At 40.1% G+C, this 22,119-nt stretch overlaps 3 protein-coding genes across 4 annotated transcripts; all 3 read left to right on the top strand.

Annotated features, from left to right (window-relative positions):
- The first annotated feature begins 243 nt into the window (after nucleotides 1-243).
- On the top strand, nucleotides 244-5,664 carry LOC103461506 (gap junction beta-4 protein-like). Its single transcript, XM_081612754.1, has 3 exons — nucleotides 244-796; nucleotides 4,290-4,779; nucleotides 4,907-5,664. Exons 2-3 carry the CDS (start codon nucleotides 4,390-4,392, stop codon nucleotides 5,342-5,344), a joined length of 828 nt encoding a protein of 275 aa, XP_081468880.1. The 5' UTR covers nucleotides 244-796; nucleotides 4,290-4,389; the 3' UTR covers nucleotides 5,345-5,664.
- A 1,389-nt stretch (nucleotides 5,665-7,053) lies between these two features.
- On the top strand, nucleotides 7,054-12,227 carry LOC145553790 (gap junction beta-4 protein-like). Its single transcript, XM_081612784.1, has 3 exons — nucleotides 7,054-7,215; nucleotides 10,703-11,192; nucleotides 11,321-12,227. Exons 2-3 carry the CDS (start codon nucleotides 10,803-10,805, stop codon nucleotides 11,756-11,758), a joined length of 828 nt encoding a protein of 275 aa, XP_081468910.1. The 5' UTR covers nucleotides 7,054-7,215; nucleotides 10,703-10,802; the 3' UTR covers nucleotides 11,759-12,227.
- A 1,277-nt stretch (nucleotides 12,228-13,504) lies between these two features.
- On the top strand, nucleotides 13,505-21,213 carry LOC145553649 (gap junction beta-4 protein-like). Of its 2 annotated transcripts, none has more exons than XM_081612401.1 (3): nucleotides 13,505-13,629; nucleotides 16,934-20,064; nucleotides 20,220-21,213. In XM_081612401.1, exons 2-3 carry the CDS (start codon nucleotides 19,675-19,677, stop codon nucleotides 20,652-20,654), a joined length of 825 nt encoding a protein of 274 aa, XP_081468527.1. In that variant the 5' UTR covers nucleotides 13,505-13,629; nucleotides 16,934-19,674; the 3' UTR covers nucleotides 20,655-21,213. The 2 variants fall into 2 exon arrangements, with proteins under 2 accessions (XP_081468527.1, XP_081468526.1); XM_081612400.1 differs by having other exon boundaries at nucleotides 13,507-13,629; nucleotides 19,575-20,064.
- Nucleotides 21,214-22,119: the final 906 nt, after the last annotated feature.

Here is a 22,119-nt window from a genome sequence, read left to right as displayed (position 1 = left end):
GTATGTGCTGTTGGTGCTGCTTAAAATTAAACTCAGAATTGTGCTCCTCCACACTGTCAGTGTGTCAGTTATGTTTGTTTTTTTTCTGTGTTTTTACTGTGTTCTCTTGCCATGTTTAGAGTTTATGTTTGTTCCATGTAGTTTCCCTGGTCTCCAGTTTCTCTTATCCGTTTGTGTCTCCCATTGATTAGTAATTGCCTTCACCTGTTTCCTTTGTTTTTTAAGTCCGCACGCACCTTGTGGTGGCGCGGGATCCTCGTCTGACCTTTCCTGAGGTTGTGTGAGTAAAAGTGGAGTAGTTCCGAGTCTAGTCTAGTTCAAAGGAAGTAAATTCAGTTCCTTTAGATGGTTTTTGAGTTCTGACGAAGCTGTACCTCAGAGCCTAACTGCTGATCTGTGGGTGCTAAGATGCGAAATAAAAAGAAGACATCACGCCGCCGCCTGCCTGAAACTTTGACGACTCAAAGAATCTACTTTAGTCACTTTACTTTATTTTTAAGTGTAGCAAAAGCGTTTCTTTGCGTCTCTCTTTCTCTTCTGCGACGCAATCTCTCCGCCTTGAATTTCATCTAAACACTGGGCAGGTTTTCTCATGCCCAGCCAGGACACATTGGAATTACCTATGGGTGTCTGAGTAAGACGCTCCACCCATCCTCGACTGATCCGACAGGTCCACACCTAAAACCATCCAGGTGTAACCGAGTCATTTTCTGTCAACGCAGTAGGAGCTGACACACGACACTTCCTCATCAGCCAGGCAGGATTTCTGTGTTATGCCTTCTTCTCCGTGTCTTTGGTAAGGTTCTTTCTTTTTTCTTTCTTGTTTCATATAGACAGACGCTTAGGCAATTAGATGTAATTCAGATAAGTTGCCGACCTTCAGTACTTTTCTTTGAATGCTAAAAATGAAAGAGAAAAGACTATAGAAAAAACAATGAAACAATAAGAGGAGGTCATGTTAAGAGGTAAGATCAGTCAGACAACTTATGGATGACATACATAAGGAAAACTAATGAACCGCTACTGAATTGATTGCTCCCTATTTAAGACCGAAATTATAAACGGAGACGAAAGCAAAGTGAAACTGGTCAAAAAGAGGAATGCATGGGATGTGCTGTGGTGGTGCAGGGGTTAAGCACAACCCACATTTGGAGGCCTTAGTCCTTGATGCAGCTGTCGCAGGTTCGATTTCCGGCCTTGGTGACCTTTGCTGCATGCCTTCCCCCTTCTCACATTACCAACTTTCCTGTCAATTAACTATCAAATAAAGGCCACTAGAGCCAAAAAAATCTTAATAAAAAAAAAAAAGAGGAATGCATGGAAAGTTCCAAGAGAGAATGCGACCACCTTTTACAGTAAAGGGGCTTGGAGATGTATTTTTTTTAGCTGCAGTAAGATGCAACTAGTTTAACTCATAGAGCAAGTTTTAGTCAGTTTATTTCTTCTACCACGGGGGTCATGTACAACGTATTAATGCATTAATCAGAAATATAATATTGTATTTCTGATGCAATACGCTACATGAGAATTAAAACGGTGTATTTATTCTGTAAGAGTCGCATTGAGGTTCTATGAAATGCCGTTGCTTAGAATGCGGGTACATAAACTCATTGCACAGTCTGAGAGAGATTGTGTGTGCTTTGTGAGAAGAAAGAAAAGGACAAACCCTTAGCAAAGAGATGATGGGACCAGCTGCGGTCGTCGGGAAAGGCGATACTACATTTGGTAGCAAATAGGAAAAACAAATTGCTGGCCGGCTATGATGTGTTTTTCACTCTGAGATACACTCTGAGATTTCTTACCACCCATTTTTGAGATGTCACCTAAATTTCACTTGAATTTATGTGGGATTTGCTGAGGAATGGCAATACTTCCTGAAAAAGAGTTTGGAGACGGACCAAGAAGTTGGCTGGCGGCTGGAAACTAGTTATTCTCAACCGAAAAGACACCAACTATGATGTAGGACAGTTAAAAATAATGTAATCGAGGAAGGCGCCATAACTGAGCACAACCAACTCTTTAAAGTGGAAGTTGTTAGTGAGCGAAGATGACTCAAAGAATGTTGTTTTGACCTTCAGTGAGGTGTTCAAAGATTAAGAGAGATATCCAAGCAAGTCAAATTAAATCTGGTTTGATTTGATGCAATGAGATGAAGGAAGCTACTTAAAACAGTATGTCCTACAACACACAGAGACATATCTTCAGTCAAAAAGAGCAATACTTCTAAGAAGATAACAGGAAGGCCACATGTGGAGTTACCATCTTTGTCTCTGTAGTTATCAAGTAAACCCCTCTGGAAACAAGACATGAAAAAAGCATCTAGACTTTTTCCTGATGTCATTGGAGTTAGCATAGTGCTCTGAATGCTAACTGCCCAAATCATTAACTTAAGACAATACAAACATTTTAAAATATCAACTCCACAAACATATTGGTACTGAAATGAATGGAAATGAAATCACAATTATTTTTTTCAAAAGACGTATTGGTAGGACAAAACTTTACCAAAACCAGAGGTTAATAATTGCCCTTGGAAAAAGTTAATTATCATTAGGGACAAATGGGTGTAAATGCAAGAAGCCCATGCTGCACAAAATGACATCACAAAATGATTCCCAAAAAGCATCGCTCAGCATCCAAGTCTGAGAGGACCGGGACGAGGCGTACTCTGAGATTAATGCTCCTGTCTGGATCATCCACTTATGAGGAAAGGTAAAGTGTGGGTAGCATCACACTGTACATGTCTGCCTTTAAATAGACTCTTTTTTGATCCTGGTGACATTTGTAGAGTTGGGCCTTTTTATGCTGTTGTAATTTAATAGTCAGAAATGCTGGACGAGAAAGTAAATGGAATCTGATTTGACAGCTCAATATGTCCACAGTGATGCTGAAACGTTGACAGAGAGCATTTATTTGAATTCAGTTGCGAGGGATTAGACGAGACAGAGCTGAAATGGAACGGTGGGCAGTGAAGCTGTTATCCAACCTTTTTTTTTCCTCACTCCCTGTCAGACTGCCAACATTTATCAGAATGAGATGTAAATATAAAAAGGAGTTTTGAGAGTGGGGGGGGGCACTTTTTTCTTGTTATTGTAAAGTCTGACACTTAAAGGTACAAACTTTTTCTGATGACTACACTTGAAAAAAAATGTTTGTACTTAAATGCTTTGAAATACAAAACATTTCTTTACAATTTGTACTCGATCAGGACAGTACATTAACTATCAGGAGGGACTGACGTCAGTCAGACCACAGCTTCTACGTTCATACGCACAAATGAAAGACTTTTCATACTTTAAACAAGTTGGACTCCATTGGATAAACGGCATCAAACTGACGGCTGCGTTTGCCTGTTAAGCGACATGTTTCAAACACTGTTCAAACATTTCAAGCGGCTTGCTAATAGAGTCAAGAGTATTAGTTTGTCCTCTCTACAAAGGCAGGCTCTGATGATGACTCGCCCACTGAAGTGTAATGAGTCAGTTTTAGAAAACTCCACTCAGACTGAATGTGAAACATCTTTTTAACTGGGAATACATTTGTGAAAGTAATGCCAGGCTGGATTCCACCCAGTTCATTAACATGAACATTTTTTTTTGTTAGGAACTGATCATACCACTAAAAGAACAACTGCAGTGGTTCTATTGCTACTATTACAGTTTAAGCATCATCAATGCAAAGACTCACCGGAAGAATATGAAATGTGTCTTGCTTCCCTTTGCATTTTAAGATATTATCAGAGTAAACGGGGATCTAAAAAATATGATGTGGCACATACAGTATATTTTGTTTGAAAAATATCCTTTACTCTCCATTTCACAATTATCCACAAAGAAAGCCTTTGGGCATAGAAATGGCCAAGAATTTGGTCTTAATTGAAAGAAGTCAGAAGAAAGTCATTGTTTACAAAAAAATCCTTAAGAATTCCCATTTGCCACAACCACAATACATGGTTATGCGTTGGCCATTGTTTTCCTGAGTGAGTACAGGGAAGCGAAAGGGGGAAAATAACCAGTGCTCCATTATCAGCCAACATGGTTTTGATAAACGGGACTCAGCAATTTTACCCTGTCAAACAGCCCATATTGGGAAAACAATCTAGTTTGTCAACTGAGGTTAGGACTGTTAAAAATATCTTTCTTTGGTTTATAGAGATTATCATCCTTGTTTATAAAGCCTCAACCAAACGTCTAGGGAAAAATATTTATTATTTTATTTGTCAAGCTGAAACATTCCACTTTTGCTTTCTCAACCTTTAGAATTTTAATTCTTTTTTTCTTTCATCTCAGGTTTAAATCATCAGGACTTTTATCTAACTAGGATCCTGACGATTTCCAGCTTCTCTCCTGACCTTCTTCCATCCAAACACGCACCGATAAGTGGGCAATCATGAACTGGGGTTCTCTACAGGCTCTTCTGAGTGGAGTTAACCAATACTCCACTGTGTTTGGCCGGGTCTGGCTTTCTATGGTGTTTGTCTTCCGGGTCTTGGTGTTTGTGGTAGCAGCTCAGCGGGTGTGGGCAGATGAAAGCAAAGATTTTGTGTGCAACACTTGGCAGCCAGGCTGCACCAATGTCTGTTACGACAGTATCTTCCCCATCTCTCACATCCGCCTGTGGGCCCTGCAACTCATCTTCGTCACCTGCCCATCGCTCATGGTCGTCGGTCACGTCAAGTACAGGGAGAAGAAGGACATGGAGTACACTACCTCCCACAAGGGGAAGCACTTGTATGCCCGCCCTGGAAAGAAACGTGGAGGCCTGTGGTGGACTTACCTGGTAAGAAAGATGGATTTAGCAAAATTTGGCATCCTTGATTTGGCTTTTACATGAACTAGTTGGGCTTAGGAATTCTGGGGATACATTTTTTTTACCTAGTTTGACACAAATGCATCCCATTTTACAGGTGAGTTTGGTCTTCAAGGCGGGCTTCGATGCTGGCTTCCTCTATATCTTGCATTACATCTACAAGGGTTACGACATGCCCCGCCTGACCAAGTGCACACTGCCACCTTGCCCCAACACTGTGGACTGCTACATATCCCGGCCCACGGAGAAAAAGATCTTCACGCTCTTCATGGTGGTCTCCTCAGCTGTCTGCATCTTAATGTGCATCTGTGAAATGATTTACCTAATCTTCAAACGTATCAAAAAGCTTATTCTAAGGAAGAAGGAGCAGGACATTCAGAGGTTCGTCGAAAGTCACGAAATGGCCCCTCTCTCACATCTAAGGTCGATGAACAGATCTAAATCCTCAGTAAGAGTGGATCCTACAGTATCTCTTCAGAATCTCAACAACATCAAGGTTGAAGAAAAGCCTCTTAAGCGAGTGGAGGAAAGCTAGAAGTAAACTGTCCAGAGTGCTTTTGTCAAACTCCACGGAGAGAGGGAGTTCTCCAAGAGAGAAGACACCAGTTGCTTTTAAGCAATCCTTTAATGTGGATTTGTAAATAATTTAGATGATATTCTGAAGGACACAATATGCACCTCTTCTCTCTTAACACAAAGGTCTCCAGTGTGAAAGGATTGTGTGTTTGACTAGTCTTATTTGACTGGTTGTTGTGTCATGGTTGTAATTGTATTCTGGTTGCACTGACTGTGATATATGTATAAATAACTACAACACAAACAAATAAAGGCATGTGGCCACTGATGAGGATGTAAGCATTGGCTACGAATATAAATAATATTGAACAATGCTAAGCATCGTCTAGTACAACTGAATGACTCGGTTGGATTTCTCTCATGTAAATAGTCTTATCACAGCCTTTCATTGGAACTGCTTGACAGTAAAAGTTTATACTTTTTATGTAGCTGAAGTTGTGCTTTCATTATAGTCATTTAACAATAAAATAGTCAGAAAATAGAGTTTGAAAGGGGAGTAAAGACATTGAAGATGTTTTGCCTTATATTTTGTATTTATTGATTTATCCAATGAAGTCATTTACTGACAAATGAACAGTTTATTGCAGTTTATTCTTTGTGATAAAACTACATATTTCTTTCAAGGAAGAGAAAATTGTTGTTCATTATTGTCACAAGGTGACATAGTGAGTGACTCATTTAGTAAGTATTGGGTTGGATGCACAGTAGGGAGGGGCTTGTTGTGGTTGTTTTTTTTTACTCTCCTTTTTTTCTGTTCGTTCACATTTTTTCCCCCTCTGGCGTCCAATCAGAAGCTGAGCTCACGTCCGGGGTGTCAGCGTGACAGAACAAACGGACCAATAACACCCGTGGAAAAGCCGGCCTTGTTTTCCATATTGCAGATGTATTTTTGTAGCAGGAAGTGAAGAGTTGTCAAACAAATCAAGAGTTTTCATTACAGGCAGTGTAGGTCCTTAAGATGCAAAATATTGTTCAGTGGTCTCAAATCTGATTCACTGGGTGCATAATGGGAATAAATACAAGGAACAGAAACACTGAAAGGATATTTCCTGGGTTTTGGCGTTTAGAAAAAAAAAGAAACAATGCTGAGACACCTCATCTTTTATTCCAACCCACCCCCATACATTGTCATACATTGCTGGTAATGCAAAATATTAACACAAGAACAGAAGCTGTAATATTGGGATTAGATGCAGAAAAAGCTTTTGTCTCTCAGGTGGAATTTCTTATATAAGGTTCTACAAGAATTTGGTTTTGACAAAACATTTATCAAAACTATTCAATCATTATATTACCAACCCACAGCTAGGACCGAAATTAATGGGAACCTTTCAAAAGCATTTACATTACAACGAGACTGCCGCCAAGGCTGCTCCATTAGCCCGCTGTTATGTGCGATATATTTGGAATCGTTAAGCTAATGGATAAAACAGAACAAAAACATAAAGGGCCTACGCATGGAGGGATAATGCTAACAAAAGATAGCATTATTTGCGGATGATGTTTTGATTTAGCTATATCAACTAGGCAGGCCGCTTCCAGCACTAATCAATACAGTGGATGAGTTTGGTATGATGTCAGGCTACAAATTAAACACAAAGAAAACCCAAGTTCTCTTCTTCAACTATTCACCAGATTAATTAAGCAAATGGGAGAATGGAGATGGGTGTCTGAGTGAGACGCTCCACCCATCCTCGACTGATCCGACAGGTCCACACCTAAAACCATCCAGGTGTAACCGAGTCTGTCAACGCAGTAGGAGCTGACACACGACACTTCCTCATCAGCCAGGCAGGATTTCTGTGTTATGCCTTCTACTCCGTGTCTTTGGTAAGGTTCTTTCTTTTTTCTTTCTTGTTTCATATAGACAGACGCTTAGGCAATTAGATGTAATTCAGATAAGTTGCCGACCTTCAGTACTTATCTTTGAGTGCTAAAAATGAAAGAGAAAAGACTATAGAAAAAACAATGAAACAATAAGAGGAGGTCATGTTAAGAGGTAAGATCAGTCAGACAACTTATAGATGACATACATAAGGAAAACTAATGAACCGCTACTGAATTGATTGCTCCCTATTTAAGACCGAAATTATAAACGGAGACGAAAGCAAAGTGAAACTGGTCAAAAAGAGGAATGCATGGGATGTGCTGTGGTGGTGCAGGGGTTAAGCACAACCCACATTTGGAGGCCTTAGTCCTTGATGCAGCTGTCGCAGGTTCGATTTCCGGCCTTGGTGACCTTTGCTGCATGCCTTCCCCCTTCTCACATTACCAACTTTCCTGTCAATTAACTGTCAAATAAAGGCCACTAGGGCCAAAAAAATCTTTAAAAAAAAAAGAGGAATGCATGGAAAGTTCCAAGAGAGAATGCGACCACCTTTTACAGTAAAGGGGCTTGGAGATGTATTTTTTTTAGCTGCAGTAAGATGCAACTAGTTTAACTCATAGAGCAAGTTTTAGTCAGTTTATTTCTTCTACCACGGGGGTCATGTACAACGTATTAATGCATTAATCAGAAATATAATATTGTATTTCTGATGCAATACGCTACATGAGAATTAAAACGGTGTATTTATTCTGTAAGAGTCGCATTGAGGTTCTATGAAATGCCGTTGCTTAGAATGCGGGTACATAAACTCATTGCACAGTCTGAGAGAGATTGTGTGTGCTTTGTGAGAAGAAAGAAAAGGACAAACCCTTAGCAAAGAGATGATGGGACCAGCTGCGGTCGTCGGGAAAGGCGATACTACATTTGGTAGCAAATAGGAAAAACAAATTGCTGGCCGGCTATGATGTGTTTTTCACTCTGAGATACACTCTGAGATTTCTTACCACCCATTTTTGAGATGTCACCTAAATTTCACTTGAATTTACGTGGGATTTGCTGAGGAATGGCAATACTTCCTGAAAAAGAGTTTGGAGACGGACCAAGAAGTTGGCTGGCGGCTGGAAACTAGTTATTCTCAGCCGAAAAGACACCAACTATGATGTAGGACAGTTAAAAATAATGTAATCGAGGAAGGCGCCATAACTGAGCACAACCAACTCTTTCAAGTGGAAGTTGTTAGTGAGTGAAGATGACTCGAAGAATGTTGTTTTGACCTTCAGTGAGGTGTTCAAAGATTAAGAGAGATATCCAAGCAAGTCAAATTAAATCTGGTTTGATTTGATGCAATGAGATGTAGGAAGCTACTTAAAACAGTATGTCCTACAACACGCACAGACATATCTTCAGTCAGAAAGAGCAATACTTCTAAGAAGATAACAGGAAGGCCACATGTGGAGTTGCCATCTTTGTCTCTGTAGTTATCAAGTAAACCCCTCTGGAAACAAGACATGAAAAAAGCATCTAGACTTTTTCCTGATGTCATTGGAGTTAGCATAGTGCTCTGAATGCTAACTGCCCAAATCATTAACTTAAGACAATACAAACATTTTAAAATATCAACTCCACAAACATATTGGTTCTGAAATGAATTGAAATGAAATCACAATTATTTTTTTCAAAAGACGTATTGGTAGGACAAAACTTTACCAAAACCAGAGGTTAATAATTGCCCTTGGAAAAAGTTAATTATCATTAGGGACAAATGGGTGTAAATGCAAGAAGCCCATGCTGCACAAAATGACATCACAAAATGATTCCCAAAAAGCATCGCTCAGCATCCAAGTCTGAGAGGACCGGGACGAGGCGTACTCTGAGATTAATGCTCCTGTCTGGATCATCCACTTATGAGGAAAGGTAAAGTGTGGGTAGCATCACACTGTACATGTCTGCCTTTAAATAGACTCTGTTTTGATCCTGGTGACATTTGTAGAGTTGGGCCTTTTTATGCTGTTGTAATTTAATAGTCAGAAATGCTGGACGAGAAAGTAAATGGAATCTGATTTGACAGCTCAATATGTCCACAGTGATGCTGAAACGTTGACAGAGAGCATTTTTTTGAATTCAGTTGCGAGGGATTAGACGAGACGGAGCTGAAATGGAACGGTGGGCAGTGAAGCTGTTATCCAACCTTTTTTTTCTCACTCCCTGTCAGACTGCCAACATTTATCAGAATGAGATGTAAATATAAAAAGGAGTTTTGAGAGTGGGGGGGGCACTTTTTTCTTATTGTAAAGTCTGACACTTTTAAAGGTACAAACTCTTTCTGATGACTACACTTGAAAATAAATGTTTGTACTTAAATGCTTTGAAATACAAAACATTTCTTTACAATTTGTACTCGATCAGGACAGTACATTAACTATCAGGAGGGACTGACGTCAGTCAGACCACAGCTTCTACGTTCATACGCACAAATGAAAGACTTTTCATACTTTAAACAAGTTGGACTCCATTGGATAAACGGCATCAAACTGACGGCTGCGTTTGCCTGTTAAGCGACATGTTTCAAACACTGTTCAAACATTTCAAGCGGCTTGCTAATAGAGTCAAGAGTATTAGTTTGTCCTCTCTACAAAGGCAGGCTCTGATGATGACTCGCCCACTGAAGTGTAATGAGTCAGTTTTAGAAAACTCCACTCAGACTGAATGTGAAACATCTTTTTAACTGGGAATACATTTGTGAAAGCAATGCAAGGCTGGATTCCACCCAGTTCATTAACATGATCTTTTTTTTTTTGTTCGGAACTGATCATACCACTAAAAGAACAACTGCAGTGGTTATATTGCTACTATTACAGTTTAAGCATCATCAATACAAAGACTCAACGGAAGAATATGAAATGTGTCTTGCTTCCCTTTGCATTTTAAGATATAATCAGAGTAAATGGGGATCTAAAAAATATGATGTGGCACATACAGTATATTTTGTTTGAAAAATATCCTTTTCGCTCCATTTCACAATTATCCACAAAGAAAGCCTTTGGGCATAGAAACGGCCAAGAATTTGGTCTTAATTGAAAGAAGTCAGAAGAAAGTCATTGTTTACAAAAAAAATCCTTAAGAATTCCCATTTGCCACAACCACAATACATGGTTATGCGTTGGCCATTGTTTTCCTGAGTGAGTACAGGGAAGCGAAAGGGGGAAAATAACCAGTGCCCCATTATCAGCCAACATGGTTTTGATAAACGGGACTCGGCAATTTTACTCTGTCAAACAGCCCATATTGGGAAAACAATCTAGTTTGTCAACTGAGGTTAGAACTGTTAAAAATATCTTTCTTTGGTTTATAGAGATTATCATCCTTGTTTATAAAGCCTCAACCAAACGTCTAGGGAAAAATATTGATTATTTTATTTGTCAAGCTGAAACATTTCACTTTTGCTTTCTCAACCTTTAGAATTTTAATTCTTTTTTTCTTTCATCTCAGGTTTAAATCATCAGGACTTTTATCTAACTAGGATCCTGACGATTTCCAGCTTCTCTCTTGACCCTCTTCCATCCAAACACGCACCGATAAGTGGGCAATCATGAACTGGGTTTCTCTACAGGCTTTCCTGAGTGGAGTTAACCGATACTCCACTGTGTTTGGCCGGGTCTGGTTTTCTATTGTGTTTGTCTTCCGGGTCTTGGTGTTTGTGGTAGCAGCTCAGCAGGTGTGGGGAGATGAAAGCAAAGACTTTGACTGTAACACTAGGCAGCCAGGCTGCACCAATGTTTGCTACGACAGTATCTTCCCCATCTCCCACATCCGCCTGTGGGCTTTGCAACTCATCTTCGTCACCTGCCCATCGCTCATGGTCGTTGGTCACGTCAAGTACAGGGAGAAGAAGGAAATGGAGTACACTACCTCCCACAAGGGGAAGCACTTGTATGCCCGCCCTGGAAAGAAACGTGGAGGCCTGTGGTGGACTTACCTGGTAAGAAAGATGGATTTAGCAAAATTTGGCATCCTTGATTTGACTTTTACATGAACTAGTTGGGCTTAGGAATTCTGGGGATACATTTTTTTTCCCCAAGTCTGACACAAATGCATCTAATTTTACAGGTGAGTTTGGTCTTCAAGGTGGGCTTCGATGCCGGTTTCCTCTATATCTTGCATTACATCTACAAGGGTTACGACATGCCCCGCCTGACCAAGTGCACACTGCCACCTTGCCCCAACACAGTGGACTGCTACATATCCCGGCCCACGGAGAAAAAGATCTTCACGCTCTTCATGGTGGTCTCCTCAGCTGTCTGCATCTTAATGTGCATCTGTGAAATGATTTACCTAATCTTCAAACGTATCAAAAAGCTCTTTCTAAGGAAGAAGGAGCAGGACATTCAGAGGTTCGTCGAAAGTCACGAAATGTCTCCTCTCTCACATCTAAGGTCGTTGAACAGATCTAAATCCTCAGTAAGAGTGGATCCTACAGTATCTCTTCAGAATCTCAACAACATCAAGGTTGAAGAAAAGCCTCTTAAGCGAGTGGAGGAAAGCTAGAAGTAAACTGTTCAGAGTGCTTTTGTCAAACTCCACGGAGAGAGGGAGTTCTCCATGAGAGAAGACACCAGTTGCTTTTAAGCAATCCTTTAATGTGGATTTGTAAATAATTTAGATGATATTCTGAAGGACACAATATGCACCTCTTCTCTCTTAACACAAAGGTCTCCAGTGTGAAAGGATTGTGTGTTTGACTAGTCTTATTTGACTGGTTGTTGTGTCATGGTTGTAATTGTATTCTGGTTGCACTGACTGTAATATATGTATAAATAACTACAACACAAACAAATAAAGGCATGTGGCCACTGATGAGGATGTAAGCATTGGCTACGAATATAAATAATATTGAACAATGCTAAGCATCGTCTAGTACAACTGAATGACTCGGTTGGATTTCTCTCATGTAAATAGTCTTATCACAGCCTTTCATTGGAACTGCTTGACAGTAAAAGTTTATACTTTTTATGTAGCTGAAGTTGTGCTTTCATTATAGTCATTTAACAATAAAATAGTCAGAAATAGAGTTTGAAAGGGGAGTAAAGACATTGAAGATGTTTTGCTTTATATTTTGTATTTATTGATTTATCCAATGAAGTCATTTACTGACAAATGAACAGTTTATTGCAGTTTATTCTTTGTGATAAAACTACATATTTCTTTCAAGGAAGAGAAAATTGTTGTTCATTATTGTCACAAGGTGACATAGTGAGTGACTCATTTAGTAAGTATTGGGTTGGATGCACAGTAGGGAGGGGCTTGTTGTGGTTGTTTTTTTTTACTCTCCTTTTTTTTTCTGTTCGTTCACATTTTTTCCCCCTCTGGCGTCCAATCAGAAGCTGAGCTCACGTCCGGGGTGTCAGCGTGACAGAACAAACGGACCAATAACACCCGTGGAAAAGCCGGCCTTGTTTTCCATATTGCAGATGTATGTTTGTAGCAGGAAGTGAAGAGTTGTCAAACAAATCAAGAGTTTTCATTACAGGCAGTGTAGGTCCTTAAGATGCGAAATATTGTTCAGTGGTCTCAAATCTGATTCACTGGGTGCATAATGGGAATAAATACAAGGAACAGAAACACTGAAAGGATATTTCCTGGGTTTTGGTGTTTAGAAAAAAAAAAAGAAACAATGCTGAGACACCTCATCTTTTATTCCAACCCACCCCCATACATTGTCATACATTGCTGGTAATGCAAAATATTAACACAAGAACAGAAGCTGTAATATTGGGATTAGATGCAGAAAAAGCTTTTGTCTCTCAGGTGGAATTTCTTATATAAGGTTCTACAAGAATTTGGTTTTGACAAAACATTTATCAAAACTATTCAATCATTATATTACCAACCCACAGCTAGGACCGAAATTAATGGGAACCTTTCAAAAGCATTTACATTACGAGACTGCCGCCAAGGCTGCTCCATTAGCCCGCTGTTATGTGCGATATATTTGGAACCATTAAACTAATGGATAAAACAGAACAAAAACATAAAGGGCCTACGCATGGAGGGATAATGCTAACAAAAGATAGCATTATTTGCGGATGATGTTTTGATTTAGCTATATCAACTAGGCAGGCCGCTTCCAGCACTAATCAATACAGTGGATGAGTTTGGTATGATGTCAGGCTACAAATTAAACACAAAGAAAACCCAAGTTCTCTTCTTCAACTATTCACCAGATTAATTAAGCAAATGGGAGAATGGAGATGGGTGTCTGAGTGAGACGCTCCACCCATCCTCGACTGATCCGACAGGTCCACACCTAAAACCATCCAGGTGTAACCGAGTCTGTCAACGCAGTAGGAGCTGACACACGACACTTCCTCATCAGCCAGGCAGGATTTCTGTGTTATGCCTTCTACTCCGTGTCTTTGGTAAGGTTCTTTGTTTTGCTTCTTTTTTCATGTTTCATATAGACATACTTTTAGAAAATTAGATTAATTCAGATTAGTTGCCTGATCTTCAGTGTAGTTTTCTTTGAATGCTAAAAAGATCAAAGAAGAGACTAGAAGAATAAAGAAAAAAACAATAAAACTGTTACAGGAAGTCATGTTAAGAGGTAAGATCAGTCGCAGCACTTATAGATGACGTAAATATTAATTTTAAGGAAAACTAATCCTGAATTGATTGCTTCCTGTTTAAAACGGAAATTACAAAGGGAAACAAACTCAAAGTAAAACTGGTCAAAAAGAGGAATGCATGGAAAGTTCCAAAAGAGACGATGCTGACCACCTTTTACAGGAAAGCGGATTGGAGATGTATTGTTTTGGTTAGAGAAGTAAATGCAACTAGTTTAACTCTTAGAGCAAGTTGTATCAGTTTATTTCTTTTGTCTTAGGGGCTCATGTACAAAGTACTATTGTATTACTCAGAACTACATCATTATACTATGCATACTATATGAAAACGAAAACTGTATATATTCTGTGTCCTTTAAGAGTTGCCTGAGGTTCTATGAAATGCAGTTCAGTTGCTTAGGATGCGGGTAAGTAAATGTATTGCACAGTCTGAGAGGGAGTGATGTGTGTGCTTTGTGACAAGAAAGAAAAAGGACAAACCCTTAGCAAAGAGATGATGGGACCAGCTGCGGTTGTTGAGGGGTTGTTCAGAGGCCCATAAATGCTAATAGAGGGCTTTTTTTAATTCAGATGCGAGGGATTAGACAAGATGGAACGGTGGGCAGTGAAGCTGTTATCCAACCTTTTTTTTTCTCACTCCCTGTCAGACTGCCAACATTTATCAGAATGAGATGTAAATATAAAAAGGAGTTTTGAGAGTGGGGGGCACTTTTTTCTTGTTATTGTAAAGTCTGACACTTTTAAAGGTACAAACTTTTTCTGATGACTACACTTGAAAAAAAATGTTTGTACTTAAATGCTTTGAAATACAAAACATTTCTTTTCAATTTGTACTCGATCAGGACAGTACATTAACTATCAGGAGGGACTGACGTCAGTCAGACCACAGCTTCTACGTTCATACGGACAAATGAAAGACTTTTCATACTTTAAACAAGTTGGACTCCATTGGATAAACGGCATCAAACTGACGGCTGCGTTTGCCTGTTAAGCGACATGTTTCAAACACCGTTCAAACATTTCAAGCGACTTGCTAATAGAGTCAAGAGTATTAGTTTGTCCTCTCTACAAAGGCAGGCTCTGATGATGACTCGCCCACTGAAGTGTAATGAGTCAGTTTTAGAAAACTCCACTCAGACTGAATGTGAAACATCTTTTTAACTGGGAATACATTTGTGAAAGTGATGCCAGGCTGGATTCCACCCAGTTCATTAACATGAAGGAGCTGCCTTTTTTTGTTGTTGTTGTTGTTAGGAACTGATCAGACCACAAAAAGGAACTGCAGTGGTTCTATTGCTACTATTGCAATTTAAGCATCATCAATACAAAGACTCAACGGAAGAATATGAAATGTGTCTTGCTTCCCTTTGCATTTTAAGGTATTTTTATTTATTAGTGTAAACGGGGGCTAAAAAAATTCATGTGGCACATACAGTATATTTTGTTTGTAAAGTATCCTTTACTCTCCATTTCACAATTATCCACTTGGAAAGCCTTAGGGCATAGAAACGGCCTGACTTCTATTCTTAATAGAACAGAAGTCAGAAGAAAGTCATTGTTTACAAAGAAATCTTTAAGAATTTGTAAGGATTTGAGTTTTCTGTGCGTTTATTTACGTTTCTTTGTCAGTTGAGTTTCTGTGTTGTCCTGTCTACCCTTGATTGATCCCAGCTGTGTCTAATTCCCTTTGTGTATTGAAATCCACCTGTGTCTCTTGTTCGTTGTTTGGTCCTTGTCTAATGTCATTGTCTCCAACTGTGCTTCCTGTTGCTACCAGTTCCGAGCTCCTAGCCTTCTGCTCACCTGTGCTGCCTTGATGTTGTGCGTTATTCTTCATTAAGCCATCATTTTCTCTACTACCTGGGTCCACTGCGTCTACCTCACCACTCTACAACCGCAAAACATGACTGATTTCCCCTTTGCCACAATCACAATACATTGTTATTGCAACATTATGCGTTGGCAATTGTTTTCTTGAGTGAGGACAGGGAAGAGAAAGGGAGAAAATAACCAATGCCACATTATAAGCCAACATGGTTTTGATAAATGTGAATCTGCAATTTTACTGTCAAACATATTGGGAAAACAATCTAGTGTGCCAACTGAGGTTAGGACTGTTAGAAATGTCTTTATCTGGTTTATCTTCTTCTTTTCCTTTCGACATTTTCCCTTTAGGCGTCGCCACAGCAAGTCATCCGTCTCCATATAATCCTGTCTTCCGTATCTTCTTCTCTCACACCAACTACCTTCATGTCCTTTTTCACTCCATCCATAAATCTCCTCTTTGGTTTTCCTCTAGGTCTCTTTCCTGCCAGGTCCATCCTCAGCATCCTTCTACCATTGTATTCAGTGTCTCTCCTCTGTACCATGTCCAAACCATCTCTGTCTGGCTTCTCAGACTTTATCTCCTACACATCTGACATGAGCTGTTCCTCTCATGTATTCATTTCTGATTTTATCCATCCTTGTCACTCCCAAAAAGAACCTCAACATCTCTGTTACCTCCAGCTCTGCCTCCTGCCTCTTCTTTATTGTCACCTCCTTTAAACCAAACAGCATTGCTGGTCTCACTACTGTCTTGTACACCTTTCCCTTCATTCTTGCTGATACTCTTGTCACACATCACACCTGACACTTTTCTCTGCCCGTTCCACCCTGCTTGGACATGTTTCGTCACTTCTTTTTCACATTCACCGTTGTTCTGGACCAGGGGTGGGCAATCCTGGTCCTCGAGGGCCGGTGTCCTGCAACTCTTGGATGTCTCCCTGGTCCAACACACTTGAATCCAGTTACTGAATCACCTCCTAAGTGCAGTCAAGTTCTCCAGAGTCCTGTTAATGACCTCATTATTTGACTCAGGTGTTGTGAAGTAGAGATGCATCTAAAAGTTGCAGGAGACCGGCCCTCGAACCCTAACTACTTTAAATCTTTCACTTTCTTTATTTCTGTTCCCTGCCCCTCATGTCTCCACTTGGGTCACTCTCGTTCACACACACACATGTATTCTGTCTTGCTATGGCTAACCTTCATTCCTGTCCTTTCCAGAGCAAGCCTCCGTCTCTTGAGATTTAACTCCACCTGTTCTCTGCTCTCACCATAGATCACAATGTCATCTGCAAACATCATAGTCCATGGAGATTCCTGTCTAACCTCATCTGTCAACCTGTCCATCACCACAGCAAATAGGAAAGGGCTCAGAGCTGATCCTTGGTGAAGGCCCACTTCCACCTTGAACTCCTCTGTCCCTCCTACAGCACACCTCACCACAGTCTTACAGTTATAATACATGTCCTTCACCACTCTAACATATTTCTCTGTTACTCCAGACTTCCTCATGCAGTACCACAGCTCCTCTCTTGAAATTCTGTCATATGCTTTCTGTAAGTCTATAAAAACCACAATGCAGCTCCCTCTGACATTTTCTGTACTTTTCTATCAACCCCCACAATGCAAAGATTACATCTGCAGTACATTTTCTTGGCATGAAACCATACTGCTGCTCACAGATGTCCTCTTCTGACCTCAGTCTGGCTTCAACAACTCTTTACCATAACTTCATTGAATGACTCATCAGCTTTATACCTCTGTAGTTGCCACAATTTTGGACATCTTCCTTGTTCTTGAAAATTGGTACCAGCACACTTCTCCTTCGTTCCTCAGGCATCCTCTCACTCTCAATGAGCTCCTAATGTATGCCTTGTCAAAAACTCTACTGCTGGCTCTCCTCGACACTTCCATATCTCCACGGGTATGTCATCTGGACCAACTGCCTTTCCACTCTATCCTTTTCAATGCCTTCCTTACTTCCTCCTTACTCATCTTTGCTACTTCCTGATTCACAGGAGCAGCTTCTTCTCCTCTTTGTTCTCTCTCATTTTCTTCATTCATCAACTTTTCAAAGTACTCCTTCCATCTTCTTTTCACACTTTTTGCATCTGTCAGTAGAATTCCATCTTGGTCCTTAATCACCCTAATCCAGCGGTGGGCAATCCTAGTCCTCGAGGGCCGGTGTCTTGCAACTCTTAGATGTCTTCCTGATCCAACACACTTGAATCCAACAGCTGAATCACCTCCTTAGTGCAGTCAAGTTCTCCAGAGTCCTGCTAATGACCTCATTATTTGATTCAGGTGTGTTGAAGTTGAGATGCATCTAAAAGTTGCAGGAGACCGGCCCTGGAGGCCTGCAGTTGCCCAGCCCTGCCCTGCCCTAACCTGTTGTACATCCTTCCCATCTCTATCTCTCTGCCTCGCCAACCTGTATAAGTCTTTCTTTCCCTCCTTACTCTCCAGCCTATTATACAAGTTAATGTATGAACTTTGTTTGGCCTTAGCTACCTCTACCTTCACTTTACGCTGTACTCTTGGTGACTCTCTTCAGTCCTCACATTGTCTCACTTCTCCTTAGTTGCTCTCTTTTTCTGTACCCATATTTGCACTTCCTTATTCCACCACCAAGTCTCCTTGTCAACTTTCCTTCCAGAAGACATATCAAGTATTCTCCTACCTGTCTCCCTGATAGCATGAGCAGTAGTTGGCCAGTCATCTGGAAGCATGTTCTGGTCACCCAGAGCTCGTCTCAACTCCTCCCTGAAAGTCACACAACATTCTTCCTTTTTCAGCTTACACCACTTTTTCCTCTGTTCTGCCTTTGCCCTCTTCACCTTTCTCACCTTCAGAGTCATTCTACACACCACCATCCTTTGTTGTTTAGCAATATTCTCACCTACCACCACTTTGCAGTCACTGAATTCCTTCAGATTGTCTCGTCTACACAAGATGTAATCCACCTGCGTGCTCCTACCTCCACTCTTGTATGTCATCCTGTGTTCCTGTCTCTTTTGGAAGAAAGTATTCACTACAGCCATTTCCATCTTCTTTGCAAAGCCTACCACCATCTGTCCTTCTGCATTCTGGTTCTGGATGCCAAATCTGCCCATCACTTCCTCATCACCTCTGTTCCCTGCTCCAACATGTCCATTAAAATCTGTCCCAATTACCACTCTCTCACCTTTGTGGATATTTTGCATCACTTCATTTAACTCACTCCAGAATTTCTCTTTCTCTTCTAACTCACATCCAATCTCTGGGGCATAACCACTAACCACATTGAGCATTACACCTTCAATTTCTAACTTCAGGCTAATCAGCCTACCTCACACAGTTTTCACTTTACAATAATCCCTACACCATTTCTCATCTTGTCTATACCATGGTAGAACAGCTTAAACTCTGCTCCTAGACTTCTAGACTTACTGCCTTTCCACCTGGTCTCCTGGACACATAATATGTCCACCTTTCTCTTCTGCATCAGGTCAGCCAACTCTCTAGCTTTTCCTGTCATAGTTCCAACATTCAAAGTTGCTACTTTCAGTTCTACACTCTTACCTTTTCTCTTCTCTCTCTGTCTACGAACATGTCATCCTCCCCTTCCGGTAGTCCAATGACCAACCGTAGTCCAATTTCCACTGGTACCCTGTTGGTCACCAGCACCAATGGTGGTCGTTAATAACCCCGGGCCTCGACCGGTCCCGTATATTGGAGATCATATTCTTGAATCGCATGTCAGATTTTCAAATGTTTTACACCGGATGCCCTTCCTGATGCAACCCTCTGCATTTATCAAAGTCTCAAGCAAATTGCTATGGAAAAATTGAGATTATTTTATTTGTCAAGCTGAAACATTTCACTTTTGCTTTCTCAGCCTTTTAGAATTGTAATTCTCTTTTTTTCCCTCATCTCAGGTTGAAATCATCAGGACTTTAATCCAACTAGCCTCCTGACGATTTCCAGCTTCTCTCCTGACCCACTTACTTCAAAACATGCACCGATAAGTGGGCAATCATGAACTGGGCTTCTCTACAGGCTCTTCTGAGTGGAGTTAACCAATACTCCACTGTGTTTGGCCGGGTCTGGTTTTCTATGGTGTTTGTCTTCCGGGTCTTGGTGTTTGTGGTAGCAGCTCAGCAGGTGTGGGGAGATGAAAGCAAAGATTTTGTGTGCAACACTAGGCAGCCAGGCTGCACCAATGTCTGTTACGACAGTATCTTCCCCATCTCTCACATCCGCCTGTGGGCCCTGCAACTCATCTTCGTCACCTGCCCATCGCTCATGGTCGTCGGTCACGTCAAGTACAGGGAGAAGAAGGACATGGAGTACACTACCTCCCACAAGGGGAAGCACTTGTATTCCCACCCTGAAAAGAAGCGTGGAGGCCTGTGGTGGACTTACCTGGTACGAAAGATGGATTTAGCAAAATTTGGCATCCTTGATTTGACTTTGACATGAACTAGTTGGGCTTAAGAATTCTGGGGAGAAAAAAAATCAAAAGTGACACTCATAGATATTTTTTTTCCCCAAGTCTGACACAAATGCATCTCATTTTACAGGTGAGTTTGGTCTTCAAGGCGGGCTTCGATGCCGGTTTCCTCTATGTCCTGCATTACGTCTACGAGGGTTACGACATGCCCCGCCTGACCAAGTGCACACTGCCACCTTGCCCCAACACAGTGGACTGCTACATATCCCGGCCCACGGAGAAAAAGATCTTCACGCTCTTCATGGTGGTCTCCTCAGCTGTCTGCATTTTAATGTGCATCTGTGAAATGATTTACCTAATCTTCAAACGTATCAAAAAGCTCATTCTAAGGAAGAAGGAGCAGGACATTCAGAGGTTCATTGAAAGTCGGGAAATGTCTCCTCTCTCACATCCAAGGTCAATGTACAGATCTAAATCCACAGTAAGAGTGGATCCTACAGTATCTCTTCAGAATCTCAACATCAAGACTGAAGAAAAGCCTCTTAAGCGAGTGGAGGAAAGCTAGAAGTAAACTGTCCAGAGTGCTTTTGTCAAACTCCACGGAGAGAGGGAGTTCTCCAAGAGAGAAAACGCTAGTTGCTTTAAGTAGTCCTTTAATGTGGATTTGTAAATAATTTAGATGATATTCTGAAGGACACAATGTGCACCTCTTCTCTCTTAACACAAAGGTCTCCAGTGTGAAAGGATTGTGTGGTTGTGTCATGGTTGTAATTGTATTCTGGTTTCGCTGACTGTAATATATGTGTAAATAACTACAACACAAACGAATGAATGTAGCCACTGATGAGCATTGGACATGACTATAAATAATATTGAACAATGCTAAGCATCGTCTAGTACAACTCGGTTGACTCAAATGACTCGGTTGGATTTCTCTCAGGTAAATAGTCTTGTCACACCCTTTCATTACAACTGCTTGACGGTAAATGTTAATATTTTTCATATAGCTGAAAAGTTGTGCTTTCATAATAGTTTGAAAAGGGGATAAAGAAATATTGAAGATGTTTTGCTTTATATTTTGTATTTATTGATTTATCCAATAAAGTCGTTCACTGACAAATGAACAGTTTATTGCAGTTTATTCTTTGTGATAAAACTACATATTTCTTTCGAGGAAGAGAAAATTGTTGTTCTGCATTGTCAGAAGGTGACGTAGTGAGTGAATCATTTAGTAAGCGTTGGGTTGGGAACTATGGCAAGCCGTTTTAACATAAATTCGGTTTTACCGCCCTTACATTCCAGATATCAAATTGTTTTGTGACTAGACGTTTTAGCGATTTAAGATATCTATAATTATATTTCGACTAGTCCAAATGACGTCAGATTTACCATTGACTTGTATGAAGACTTCAATTCAAGATATCTAAAATGAATTACTGACATACTGACAATTGTAGATGACATACTGACAATTGTAGATATCTGAAATAAACATTTCAGATATCTACAATTAAATTATGATAGTCATAAAGTAAATTCAAGATATCTCGATTTTGTTTTTGACTAATCATAATTCTAATTAAAGATATCTCTAATGGCTCCATAATTCAAGATATCTTAAATGTCTTTTTGGATAGGAAAAAAATTAGTTTTGACTAGTGAAAACTGAATTATAGATATCTTATATGTCTTTTTGGATAGGAAAAAATTTAGTTTTGACTAGTGAAAACTGAATTATAGATATCTTAAATGTCTTTTTGGATAGGAAAAAATGTAGTTTTGACTAGTGAAAACTGAATTATAGATATCTTAAAAGCAAATAACGACTAGACAAAGCTAAATTAAATATATCTTGAATTGTGATTTTGACTAGTCAAAATTCCTTTTAAGATATCTCTAAATGAATTGGAGATATCTTGAATTACACAGCTTTTCTATTTGAGATATCTTAAATTGACATTCCGACTAGTCAGAATCACATTACTGATATCTTGAATTAGTATTCTGTCTAGTCAAAACGTCCCAGATTT

The sequence above is a fragment of the Poecilia reticulata genome, chromosome 11 (assembly GCF_904066995.2).
Source record: "Poecilia reticulata chromosome 11, P_reticulata-male-v2, whole genome shotgun sequence".
Classification (NCBI taxonomy): domain Eukaryota; kingdom Metazoa; phylum Chordata; class Actinopteri; order Cyprinodontiformes; family Poeciliidae; genus Poecilia; species Poecilia reticulata.
The sequence above is the reverse complement of the archived record's forward strand: the minus strand, read 5'-3'. Positions and strand labels throughout refer to the sequence as shown.